The sequence below is a fragment of the Pecten maximus genome, chromosome 18 (genome assembly GCF_902652985.1).
Source record: "Pecten maximus chromosome 18, xPecMax1.1, whole genome shotgun sequence".
NCBI lineage: Eukaryota > Metazoa > Mollusca > Bivalvia > Pectinida > Pectinidae > Pecten > Pecten maximus.
In genome coordinates, this window is record NC_047032.1 from 6,926,905 (window position 1) to 6,941,337 (window position 14,433).

Genomic DNA, 14,433 nt, shown 5'->3' on the forward strand with positions numbered 1-14,433 from the left:
AATGCGCTGGTACTTGGCCTTTTCACGAATGTCGGAATTAAAGGCAACGAAATTGTTGATCGCCAAGCAAAACATGCTTTAAATCTGCAACAAACAAATATCAAAATACAATATACAGATTTCAAACCTATAATTAGTTCTGCCATCCAGAGTAAATGGCAGCAACGCTGGTCTCTCGAGACGAACAACAAACGTTTTAAAATACAGCCGAAACTTAAAGCGTTTACTCCGGGTCGGAAGGATCGTAGAGAGGAAATAGTCCTCTCTCGGCTCCGTACCGGGCACACATACCCAACTCATTCGTTCCTTTTAAAACGAGAAGATCCACCAATATGCCATGCATGTGATGCTCAATTCACAGTGGAGCATTTTTTAATGGAATGTTCCGATTTCAAACATATTCGTGATAAATACTTTCGAGTCCCGGATATGAAAACTCTATTCAGTTTCCTGGATTCAAAAACATTATTGAGCTACTTGGAAGAAATTGATCTATTCTATATTCTTTAATTAACCAATAATCAATTCTATCATAATGATCTAAATATACAATACAAATGCTTTTTAAAATGACCAATTTTATCTGATTTTAACACATAAAATCAAAACGATATCATTGTTTGGCCCTAAATGACCCTAGTTGTCGATGGGCCGTAAAACTCCAACAAACAAACAAACAAACATTGGCCTTTTCCCTCCTTGGTCTTGCTAGGAATTTTCTCTATCAAAGTTTTGACATCTGCATCGAACTCCCTATTCTTCATCATATAGTGATGGTACCGGTGAAATTCCATCTACATCTTTTCTTCGGGTTTTCTACAAACACATCATCAGCAGCAAGACCAAGAGTGGCGGGCTGATGGTTGTGATTCTGTCAATAATTTCCAACAGAAATATTATCAACAGTGGTTAATGATGCATTGTAATTAAGATCTTTTCTAATTAACACATCCCCAGTACGCTCTATTGGACGTTCTTGTCATTATGGAATACTTGTAGCCAGCATTTAGGAGATAATGTCCCCCTCTTCCATTTTCCAGAACATTGTAATGTGTGAAGTGATGGATTTGAAATTTACCAAATACAAGTAAGTGACGATTTTTTTACCAGGAACTTACCTGGTGGTCATCAGGTATGACCGCGCCTGGCCACGGTGTATGAAGTAGCATTCCTGGTATTCTGCATGTCGGCTTAACTAAAACCAAGAGACCCAATAGGCCTGTGACGCTCCCTTGGCATTAATCAGAAGAGGGTTGAAGGTGAAAACATCTAAAAAATTTATCCCTGACCTTAAAGAATATATGAAGGTAATTCATCCCAGCATATCACTGGCCAAATGACATCATTCTAAGTCTTTCGAGTTTTCAGAAGAACTTTGTTAAAATGTTTTAAGCATATTTGACCACTGTAACCCTGGAGATAAGTCAAGTCATTCACTTGCACAAATCAGGTAGCCCTTTATCTCAGCATGTGCCATGACCGACATTAGGTGTCTGGGCCTCTTGGTTAGAATTTTTTATCAACATCAACAATATCTAGGAGGTTTACTTGATACCTCGTCAAATTCGTACTTTATGAATATCTGGTCGATCATTTTACTTTGCAGTTTTATTTGACAAAGTATATACATGTAAAATATAGATCCTGTTTATCAAAATTACGTCTGTCTGCTCATAACTTAACTATTTAGACAGGTAGATATGTTCACTTACCAAGAGAACAAAGACTTTGTACTAAATGTAGACAAGATATTGAAGATGGGTATCATTTTATTCTAGTATGAAAAAGTTTTCATGATTTAAGAAAAAAATACATCAAACCATTTTACTGGCGCAAACCGTCAATGTATAAACTTATCCAATTACTGTGTGTCAATAATATTGGCGAAATTCGTAACTTAGCAAGATATGTATAAGATGCCAACAAAGTCATAGTGTAATTAGCATACTATAGACATGTCACATGTATTTTATATTTTATGTGTGGTTCAGTTATAGTCAGAATTAGTTCTCCGCCATTTTGTATGCATGAATTGTTATATGATATATATGTACCTTGGGATCCTATATACTATGTAGCATTTGGAAATAAATTGAAATTGAAATTGCTTATTGAGAAGAATATATTGGAATAACTAAGAATATTTACATGACCATTGTGACATTGAAAATAGTTCAAATTGGCTTTATGTTCTCCAACTCAGCATCAATTAATACACTTTAATTACGGAAAAAAATAAAGTGCATGCTTTAAAAAATACCAAATTTTCTAATTTCATTTTCAACGAAGTCACATTCTCCTTTGAGAAGGGGATGAAATTAATTGCATGTTATTATGATTATTTATTTTATTTTAATTATTTAATTTTTCATAATCATTTTTATTTTTCGTTTGGAAAAGTATAGGATATTAACCATGGCCAACCCCGGTGTTGAAGGCCGGGTCCAAAATGGTCGATATAGGCTAATACTTCAATATTCATATGCAGATTACTAAAACTGTCTATGTGCATTTGGAACAAAAATGATGTCATCACGTCCGAATGGTCGCCCAGCCATCTCTATACACGAGTACGACGCATACTCGCTCATGTATCCATGGCATGGCTCAATTCAATTCAATTCAATTCAAATTCAAATTCAATTCAAACTTTATTGATAGTCGGTACATATTACACGCATGCATGTCGCACGCACGGGAGGCCGTCCTTAAATGACCTTAGCTGTTAATAGGACGTTAAAAAATAAACCAAACTATAACAAATCAACATTAGCTCTAATGAGCTATTAAATTGTTACATGATATTGTTAATGACACGCAGCCCTCGGTAGTGTCAGTAGATCATGGTGTTGACCGTTTTTCATCTGTCATAAATGAAATATTTAGCCCATGTTGTAAAATCTTTTCTCCACCTTCTGCTGTATATCAAACAAAACATCATGTCCACAAACCTTGGTTCGACGATAATTGTAGACGACTCTACAGCTTATATCGACGCAGTTTATCTTCTTTTAATTCCGATAGAAGTCCTGCGAACAGAATGTCTCTTGTCGAAGCCAAGCGTAGATATAAATTCTATAAAAGACATGTAAAGCGTAAGTATTTTAGATCAGAAGGTGACCGTATATTAAGTAGAAGACACCAAAATCTTTTTTTTGGAAAAAACCCCCAAAAAACCCCAGAATTATTTGAATATTTGGGACTTTTACGAACATTTTAAAGCTGTAAGTAATGGTGAGGCAGATTTTGATAACCCGCTAGATGTGTATGACGAGTTGGATTCCTATATTACGAATACAGAAGTAATGAATGTTTAAAAAGCGCTTAACTAGGTAAATCGCCCGGGATTGATAACATTCTTAATGATTTTTTTGTCAAATATAAGGAATCATTTACTCTTATTCTTTCAAAACTTTTTAATGTAATTTTTGATTCGGGCGTCTTCCCTTCATGCAGTCTGGTCTAAGGGTATTATTTTTCCTTTGTTCAAAAAAGGTGACGCAAATGATACAAATAACTATAGAGGAATAACATTGGTAAGTTGCCTTTTTAAATTATTTAATGATGCTATTTTTGCCTTACATGGTTTTATTAATAAAATGCTGTCTGACAAGTGTAAGCTTTACTGTTGTTTTGTTGATTATCATAAGGACTTCGATAGTGTAAATAGAAATAAATTATTTTTGAAGCTTTTTCATAAAGTTATTCGAGGAAAATGACTAAATACTTTGAGATCTTTATATGACGGGTTAAAGTCAAATCAAATTAGGTACAAATCTGATCTGTCTGCATTTGTTTCAACCTCACCAGGCTTGATGTTATCTCCCTTCCTTTACTCCATGTATGTGAATGATTTAGAAAATGAGTTTATTTACACCTCCTGTGACGCTTTATTCTTAAGAGATATCTCTTTGTTCCTTCTAATGTATGCAGATGACGCTGTCCTCTTTTCATAATCTGCTTCCGGTTTGCAGAAAATGTTAGACTCCCTAAAACAATACAGTGACAAATGGCAGCTTACCGTTAAATAGTGAGAAAACAAAAATTATTGTATTCCGAAATGGCGGAAAATTACGCTGAACAAGGTCGAAAATGTATGTATAATGCATTATGTATTTGTAATAGTTTGTCCCTCAATGTAGAATCTAAACTGAATGTTTTTGATGTTTATGTATCCTCTGTTTTTAATTATGGTTGCAAAACATTTTAATGCTGCGGAATCAGTAGAGTTCATGTTGATTCTTAAAAAAAAGAATATTGAATGTTAAGAAGAGTACGTCATCGTTTATGGTTTACACTAAATAAGGTCTAATTAGGACGTCTGCCTATACATATAACCAGCAAATTTCGAATGATTAAATATTGGTTGAAATTAATTAAATCTGATAATTGTGTTCTAAATTCAATTTATGACAAAACGTTGATTGCAATCACAGAAACCGCAATTGGCGTTGTCAATTAGAAATGTATTACTGTCTTCTGGTTTCGGTGATGATTGGTTTACTCATTATGTCGATAATGAAAGGGTGTTTTTACATTGTTTTAAGCAGCGTCTGATAGATAATTTTATTTAAGCTAGAAAATGAATCGTCCATCTTCATATAAACTTGTCCAGCTGTTGTCTGTACGTAACAGGAAAGAGCTTTGTAATTTAGGGAAGGATTTGAAATTGTGTGTTTTACAGCACGTTCTAGATCACAGCTTTAGCTTATTTTGTTTTCTCTCATATCAGTTTTTAGGTTCACCAACATTTTTGAGATGACCCCTGAATTCGCGATAGACGTTGGAGTTGCGTCCCTTGTGTGGAAGTCTTTGGCAGAAAAGCGGGAGTTACTGATGATTGCTGAACTGAAAGTTGCAAACCATGAGCGATCTGTCATTATTGATGGTTTGATACTTTAGTATACTGTTGAGCTACCTGTTGGCACAATAAGGTAATTGACGTCAATCGTATTATCTGATTGGAGACCAGGGAAGGTCATTATATAAGTAGGTAATCCTGACGTTTCCCTCACATCACTATGCAGTTTTTGTTCTGAAGTTAAAGGTCTGGTCTGTGAATGCATTTTATGTAAACTCTCTGTCATTGGTTAAATCAGGGACGTATGTATTATTGTATGTCACTGGCGAAATGTCCTATATTTTGAGATTAATGTTACAGAATTGATTTGTGAACAAGAATTAAAGGAACCACGTCGAACCTATAAACATGTCCTCAGGTGCCACACATTTTGGTGTTGTTGACCAGGCGATCAAGTCAATGAAAACTGTGGAGGAATATATTGATGTTGGGATGGAGACTACAATTGATGTTGTACAAGACTTAGTGGAGAATGACAAAGGTAACAGAACAATGCCAAGGGTAACAGAGCACATTATCATTAGATTTAAATCACTGCCTCCACTAGGGATTGAGCCCAGGACCTCTGGCTTACTAGTCTTATGCTCAATTAATCAAGCTAAAGAGTAGATCCTCTAGATGAGCGGTATATTGCGGCGAGTATTTACCAACAAACTCATGCCTTTCAGAGTTCAATTAATTTAATTTTAAAAACACTACTATTTTATTGTCCTGCAATAAGTCCACATATTTTGAGTTAGAACGTATTGGCCTCCTGTGCTAACCAGTATAAATTGATCCAAAACTGTTAAAGGTTGACTAGGTAAGGTTGAGAAAGTACCGGTATAAAATTCAATAAAAAGAAGAATCATGATTCTTGCATAAATGCATATCAACGAAGGGTTAAAGGAATTAGTCCTCGCCACCTATTAAAGACAAAATATGATTTCTTTTGAAAAAAATGCATAGATGATTATTTTTTTTCTCTGCCGACACAAAGATGACAACATCAGCAATTTCTTGAAGAGATGCAAAAAGGTCATGTTAATATGAAAACAGAATACAAAATATCCACATGGGAAATTGAACAGAATAGCTTTCCTTTTCGTTGCTAGCATTTGTTTCATACGAAACATTATTTTGAGTTTTGTATTGATCAAAACCGCCATGTGTGAAAGTTTGGTCAACTAAGCCATGGAGTGCAGCTGAGTTTTGTAATAAATAATTATTTTGATGCTATCTTATAGTGATTGGAGAAATTGAATGGGAACATTAATGCATAAACTGTGTGTGCACATATTTGTCATCAAGGTTTAAGCACTAAAGAAAGATACAATCAAATTTTTTTTCTGTCCTGAAATTTAAAGCGCTTGGAAAATAAGAGGTCGCAAAAATTTATAGCACTTGGGAAATAAGAGGTTGCAGTCGGCACATAGCGTCAAATGATAAATCAGCCAATCAGCAGCCTCTAATGTTATAGGAGTACAGAATATATATATGGTTATTACATTTTTGTTTTCAACATTTTATCTAGCTATAAGTTTAACCGAAATTGTTTTACAATAAAATCATATGTATATGTGTAACTCAGAAAATGAGGCTGGGGTGACGGAGCTAGAGGCAGTTATGAAAAGTTATATAAAGATGGAATCAGATCTGCACAGGTTCTTGGAGGCAGTTCAGCAAGTCAGACACAAGGTAAGATACTGTATCTTCTTTCTATCACAGGGGCTTGATACATTCCTTTGACCCAGAATGAAATATTTACCCCGAGTCAAACCCTCAGATCACTCGCCTTATGATTGTATAGAATGTCTCAAGCCCCTGTGTCTTATAAGTAAAATGTTATGTGAATTTTCTCTGTCATAGTTATTCCTTTCAGAATTGCATTTGGCTTCAAAGCTGATAATATTGGGTGCACAAGTGATTTTTTTTATCAAACGAGATACTGAATTGACTTGCAAAAACAAACTTTGCATGAGAAGATCAAAGAAAAAAGTAAATATTGTGTTATCTGAATAAAATATTTAGAGGAATTCATGGTCTCAAAAAATGTTAAAGATTGTGCGTCAAATTATAAAGAGTTGTTTCCTTCTTAGGCATCCAAGTCACGGGAGCGTTTGGACTTGGAGAGTCTGCTTGATAAGACTTTAGAAGAATTGCCAGAAGGCAATGTGGAGCTTCTGTGTCAGGACCATGAAAAGTTTAAAGACTTCAAGGAAAGAATATTGGAAATTCAAAACCCAGGTAAAACTATAACAGTTAGTCTAATTATCATAACATTGTAGGGATTCAGATCCCATAATGAATCTCAGGTAAACTAAAATGGTCTGATTACGATTAAATCGTAAGGATTCAGGACCTCAAATAAATTCCAGGTAAAACTATAACGGTCTGATTATGATGAAATCATAAGGATTCAGGATCTAGAATGAATCACAGGTAAAATATAACAACTAATTAATCAGAACACAGAGTAAGTGGTTGCTGTTCCATATTTAAATAAACCCAGTGAGTTGATATGCATGTAGCGGCTCAAACAAAAATAGTACACAACCTAATGTTGACTGATGACACAGACACCTGTGTAAACTGGGCAAATGGTCCTGATGACTTCCAGTTTAGGCAGGTTATATTGTATTTTATATCATCTAATACATGTATAATTTTACTTACTAAAATTAAAAAATAGCATAAAAATAAATGCTCAAACCTGTAAGTTATTTATCTTGTTTGTATAGAAGACGAGTCCGTCCCAGCATTGGCCGGGTCATCAAGTACAGTAGACGATGATGTGGCCATGACACAGCCAGAGGTTAATACTCGATGTCCGTATACAGGAATGGAGATGAAAAATCCAGTGAAAAATAAACTATGTGGACACAAGTATGACAAGGAGGGCATCATGCAACACATCAAAAACAAAGGAAAGCGTGCGAAGTAAGTAATCGTATCAAGGTATGAAAGAAGAGCAGCAACTCCAGAGTCCAGGTTTGAAAATGATCCTGCCGACATGTTTTGGCCTGCTAGACAGGCTGTCATCAGGGCACAATTTATTAGTGTGACTGTTACATTTGAAGCTGAATAACAATCAGTTACTAGTTACTAGTTGACTAATCTGAGACCTAGAAGACAAACTTTTTCCTAAACTACACTGAATGGACGTTGGTTCTTTGGGGATTTCCCCACTTTAATTCATATAAGTATTCGTATGTAAATGTGAACTTTGTTGGCCCCGAAGAAAGGCATTGAGGGGTCTATTGTGGGGAAAAACCTGAGTACCCAGAGAAAACTCACATGGTTGGGCAGGTCACTACAGACTTTTTTAACGCCTGATCAGTTGTTGGCCCCAAAGGAAATGCATGAGGGGTCTATTGTTGGAAAAACCTGAGTACCCAGGGAAAACTCAAATAGTTGGGCAGGTGACCTCATACCTTTTTACATTTGATTGGGGAAGTGTTAGTTACCACTGTGCCACCCGATTACCCAAATTTTCTGATTTATTATACCATACCATAGATCGTTGTCAATCGGGGGAGTTAAATAAAGTAAGAATCTCTTGATATTTAAGATTACAATGTCAATTATAGTTTGTTAGAAAAGGAAGTAAAAATAAGTTGCCTTAATGATATAATATACTTATTATTACACTTATTGGTGGTGGTGTTCATATGAGTGATTTCCCCTTATTGAAGCCTTATAAAACTTATTGGTGGTGGTGTATATATGAGTGATTTCACCCTTATTGAAGCCTTATAACACTTAATGGTGATGGTGTACTAGATTTCCCCTTATTGAAGCCTTATTACACTTAATGGTGATGGTGTACTAGATTTCCCCTTATTGAATCATTATAACACTTATTGGTGGTGGTGTACTAGATTTCCCCTTATTGAAGCCTTATAACACTTATTGGTGGTGGTGTACATATGAGTGATTTCCACTGATTGAAGCCTTATTACAATTATTGGTGGTGGTGTTCATATGAGTGATGTCCCCTTATTGAAGCCTTATTACACTTATTGGTGGTGGTGTACATGAGTGATTTCCCCTTATTGAAGCCATATTACACTTATTGGTGGTGGTGTACATATGAGTGATTTCCCCTTATTGAAGCCTTACTACACTTATTGGTGGTGGTGTACATATGAGTGATTTCCCCTTATTGAAGCCTTATTACACTTATTGGTGGTGGTGTACTAGATTTCCCCTTATTGAAGCCTTATTACACTTATTGGTGGTGATGTACATATGAGTGATTTCCCCTTATTGAAGCCTTATTACACTTATTGGTGATGGTTTACATATGAGTGATTTCCCCTATTAAAGCCTTATTACACTTATTGGTGGTGATGTACATATGAGTGATTTCCCCTTATTGAAGCCTTATTACACTTATTGGTGGTGGTGTACATATGAGTGATTCCCCCTTATTGAAGCCTTATATACTTATTACACTTATTGGTGGTGATGTACATATGAGTGATTTCCCCTTATTGAAGCCTTATTACACTTATTGGTGGTGATGTACATATGAGTGATTTCCCCTTATTGAAGCCTTATTACAATTATTGGTGGTGGTGAACTAGATTTCCCCTTATTGAAGCCTTATTACACTTATTGGTGGTGGTGAACTAGATTTCCCCTTATTGAAGCCTTATTACACTTATTGGTGGTGGTGAACTAGATTTCCCCTTATTGAAGCCTTATTACACTTATTGGTGGTGATGTACATATGAGTGATTTCCCTTTATTGAAGCCTTATTACACTTATTGGTGGTGGTGTACATATGAGTGATTTCCCCTTATTGAAGCCTTATTACAATTATTGGTGGTGGTGAACTAGATTTCCCCTTATTGAAGCCTTATTACACTTATTGGTGGTGGTGAACTAGATTTCCCCTTATTGAAGCCTTATTACACTTATTGGTGGTGGTGAACTAGATTTCCCCTTATTGAAGCCTTATAACACTTATTGGTGGTGGTGTACATATGAGTGATTTCCCCTTATTGAAGCCTTATTACACTTATTGGTGATGGTTTACATATGAGTGATTTCCCTTTATTGAAGCCTTATTACACTTATTGGTGGTGATGTACATATGAGTGATTTCCCCTTATTGAAGCCATACACTTATTGGTGGTGGTGTACTAGATTTCCCCTTATTGAAGCCTTATTACACTTATTGGTGGTGATGTACATATGAGTGATTTCCCCTTATTGAAGCCTTATTACACTTATTGGTGGTGGTGTATATATGAGTGATTTCCCCTTATTGAAGCCTTATAACACTTCTTGATGATGGTGTACATATGAGTGATTTCCCCTCATTAAAGCAGCATCCTTTGGACATAAGATACATTTTCTTTTGATCACCTAAAGACGACCACAGATTCCTCTGGAGGGCTGTAGTCATGAGTCCATCATCTATCATGTGTTAAAGTCATTTTACTTAGTATAATATGGTAGATTTAAGTCGAAGTTAGTCATTTTCCTATATGATATTGTAGATTAAAGTCATAGTTAGTCATTTCCCTGTATGAAATGGAAGATTTAAATCATAGTTAGTCATTACCCGGTATGATATGGAAGATTTAAATCATAGTTAGTCATTACCCGGTATGATATTGAAGATTAAAGTCATAGTTAGTCATTACCCGGTATGATATTGAAGATTAAAGTCATAGTTAGTCATTACCCGGTATGATATTGAAGATTAAAGTCATAGTTAGTCATTTCCCTGTATGATATGGAAGATTTAAATCATAGTTAGTCATTTTCCTATATGATATTGTAGATTAAAGTCATAGTTAGTCATTTCCCTGTTTGATATGGAAGATTTAAGTCATAGTTAGTCATTTTACTTGGTATAATATGGAACATTAAAGTCATAGTGTCATTTTACTCTGTATAGTATGGAACATTCATGTTACACTTGTATGACCTTGACATTGAAGCATTCTCTAAATCCTGTGGCCATGTTCACTTTCGCTCTCTGCACCCTTGTAGTACGTATACATCATTGCAAAATTGAAGGCTCAATCTCTGCTGTCTTGTGGACGAAACAAAAAGGCTAGTTTGACGATTTGATGTAGATCAAACAAACCTGAAGGTCGCCATACCATTTAAATGACTGTCGTTGATCTTCGTTGACTAAATCTTCACCAAAAATGCATCAGCCGTGCGATTGGCCATTGTTTTTTTATCTCACACCAATCAAATTGCTAGTTGTGTGCCTGAGATTTTGCCCATAGACGACCACAGATTGTACGTCAAACAAATCTCAGGGTCGCCATTCCGTTAAATTGACCAGCATTGATCTTCGTTGACTAATCTGATCTTCACAAGAAATGCATCAGCCATGCAATTGGTCAATATTTATCTGAAACCTATCAAATAGCTAGTTGTGTAACTTTCAATTTTTCCAAGGAAAATGTAAGGAAATGCTTCCCACAACAAATATTCCAGGGCTGCAGAGAGTTAGATGTGAGTATAAGAGTATCAAGGATGACATTGATAAACAAGTACAAATGCTTTACTGAAACGTTGATTTTTTCCAGGTGTCCTATTAACGGGTGTGGGAACACAAAAGCTTTGGACGTTAACTGTCTGGAAGAAGATCGCGAACTCAAACGTTACATCGAACGCAAACAAAGAGGAAAACGCTCACAGCGAACTTAGCATCAGGATTAAATCGTGTGAAAGTTTTAATTTTGAATGCTATTTTTTTTTAACAAGTTAACGTTCTACTGGATATGAATATGAACTCGTAATATGCTGTATGTACCTGGACAGTTGTTTATCTGTTTAAAAAAAAACTAAACATAAAACTGGTAATTCCGATGAAATTATACTTGTAGGCTATAAATGGAAGCCATAGGATTTCATGTTGATTTTATTTTCATTATTTACATCATTTCCTTCCCATGAAAAAAATTCTATTAAGCGAGAGAAATACTGGCTTTGTATATGTTACTGTTTTAATTAAACTACTTTTTATTGTCCCTGTTTGGTAAACCTCTTATTCCTGAAGTTGGGTAGATATTTAACAGAAATAGCTCTAATCTAAGCTGTGTTGTATCAGATTTGTCACGCATGATTCATTTTGAAAATTATAGAAAAATTTTAACGTTTAATCAGTGCTAATTGAAGACATGATTTGAATCTGTGACAAAAAGAATTTAATGAAAATTTTGATAGACAAGTAGTGTTTCTGTAAAAAATTTAAATTTTAACATTTTTTTTTAATTACAAGTGAGAACATTTTGGTATAAAAGATTTGCAATACCTGTAGATCAAGAATCGGCCTTGGTGAGATATACATACTTATTAAGTGTAGTTTTCTGATCTTCCAGGAAGGTACATTTGCATATGTAAATAATTAGCTGTATTGAGAGAAAGGAAAAGAAATAATGATGGATTAGGAAGAATTCAAGAGTGAGAGAGATGAAATTGTGAGAATTGAGAAGATGTATTTTTAAAAGTTGAGAATTGAATATATAGAGATAGAGAGAACTTAAAATGTTTGAGAGAGGTGTAAGATTGATTGAATTGAGGAAGGGAGAAGAAGTATAGCAAAAACTATATTGATTGATAGAGAAAATTTTAATTTTGATATGTAAAACATATTTGTTTCTTTAAATTAATTAAAATTTCATCAATTGTGTTACAAAAAAGGTGATAAATTTGCCATCTGGAACAGTATGTTTTAATTAAGAGTCAAGTTTAAAGGTTGCCCCTTAAAAGTTCATTATTTCAGAAATAAGGATAGAAAATAAGAAAGAATTTCAAGATTAAAGTTTAAATTGTAATGTGAATGAAGTTGGATGTATTTTAGTTGAATGAATTGTGTTACAAGCTTGATATTTTTGCATCTGTAATATCTAAACTAATGTTTATGTGAAATAAAAGAAAGAATGCTTCAAATTGTGTGTTGTGCTACCTGAATTTTTTGCAAGTGGGTATGAATTAATTTACAGTTTTCCAGAAAGTACACATCTTCAGTAACTAGGATTTTAATGTCCAGGTTCAGTAGTTACAATAACTAGTTATTGTCATGGTAACCAGGATTTAAATGTTCATGTTCAGTAGATATAGGTTCAATAACTGGTTATTGTCATGGTAACCAGGATTTTAATGTCTAGGTTTGGTAGGTACAAAAATTGGTTATTGTCATGGTAACCAGGATTTTAACGTCCAGGTTCAGTAGTTACAATAACTGGTTATTGTCATAGTAACCAGGATTTTAATGTCCAGGTTCAGTAGGTATAGGTACAATAACTGGTTATTGTCATGGTAACCAGGATTTTAATGTCTAGGTTTGGTAGGTACAAAAACTTATTGTCTTTGTAACCAGGATTTTAATGTCTAGGTTTGGTAGGTACAAAATTTTTTTTATTGTCATGGTAACCAGAATTTTAATGTCTAGGTTTGGTAGGTACAATAACTTATTGTCATGGTAACCAGAATTTCCGCATCCACTGGACACTGGATCAGAACATTATCTCAAGTATTTTATTCCTGAGCATTGTGTCACATGTTTAGCTGATTAAGTTAATAAAGTAAAAAATAAAATCATAAATACATTTGTTTCTGGTAACATGAAAATTTTTCATTAAACATTGTACAAATAGCTCTTTTTTTTCAAAATACTGGTTAACAATATTCACAATGATTCAACAGCATTATTAACTTACAACAATATTCACAATGATTCAACAGCATTATTAACTTACAACAATATTCACAATGATTCAACAGCATTATTCAATCAACCAACCAATATTTTGTTATCAGATACATGTAATAACATACAAATGGAATTCAAAGTCCAAGTTTCCTCTGGCCCTAACACCAGACTTGGACATTCTGACAGATAGAAGTCTGGTGAAGGGCAGGACTAATATGGACTGTGGGGCCGAAATTTGTGTCAACGATCGGTGGATTTAGAGAGAGTACTCTGTAGATGAGAAGATAGCTGTATAAAAACTGGGTGAAACTTTGATGAAATATAATCGAATTGATGAACTACAATAAAAAATAATCTTATGTTATTGAATGTATACACTAGTGCACCATATTCTGATTTCGTTGTTGTAATTTTTATGTAAGATGTTTCACTGCATTTTTGCATAGATTTATTCTGAGAATAGGGTCATATATTCAAATATTCCATAGTTAATGCATACATGTATAATTCATACAACATTTTAATTTTGTTCTTGAATTTTACTCTACTTTTACAGCAAATGATTGATTATGTAAATGTCAGAAAATTGAAAAATTAAATGAGTTTCATTGATAAGATGATGTTTGATTTAAGTTTTCTCAAATCAACTTTAAACAATCATCATCATAGAGTAACAAATTAAATTAAATGTCAGAAAATTGATCAATTAAGTGAGTTTCATTGATAAGACAATGTTTGATTTAAGTTTTCTCAAATCAATTTTAAACAATCATCACAATTAAGGTAATAAATAAAATTAAATGTCAGAACAAAATCATTCTTTTACCTTTGATCCGACGGCCATGATACAGTATACCCTTGATCCGACGGCATTATAAAGTATACCAAGTGTTTACAAAAAGA

The 14,433-nt window shown here is 34.2% G+C and overlaps 1 protein-coding gene across 2 annotated transcripts; it reads left to right on the top strand.

The window, feature by feature from the left end:
• Positions 1-4,791: 4,791 nt before the first annotated feature.
• On the top strand, positions 4,792-12,560 carry LOC117316466 (E3 SUMO-protein ligase NSE2-like). Of its 2 annotated transcripts, none has more exons than XM_033871065.1 (6): positions 4,792-4,934; positions 5,162-5,342; positions 6,432-6,538; positions 6,940-7,087; positions 7,582-7,780; positions 11,402-12,560. In XM_033871065.1, the coding sequence occupies exons 2-6, from the start codon at positions 5,210-5,212 to the stop codon at positions 11,520-11,522; spliced, it is 708 nt and encodes a 235-aa protein (XP_033726956.1). In that variant the 5' UTR covers positions 4,792-4,934; positions 5,162-5,209; the 3' UTR covers positions 11,523-12,560. The 2 variants fall into 2 exon arrangements, with proteins under 2 accessions (XP_033726956.1, XP_033726957.1); XM_033871066.1 differs by having other exon boundaries at positions 4,809-4,989.
• The last annotated feature ends 1,873 nt before the right edge of the window (positions 12,561-14,433 follow it).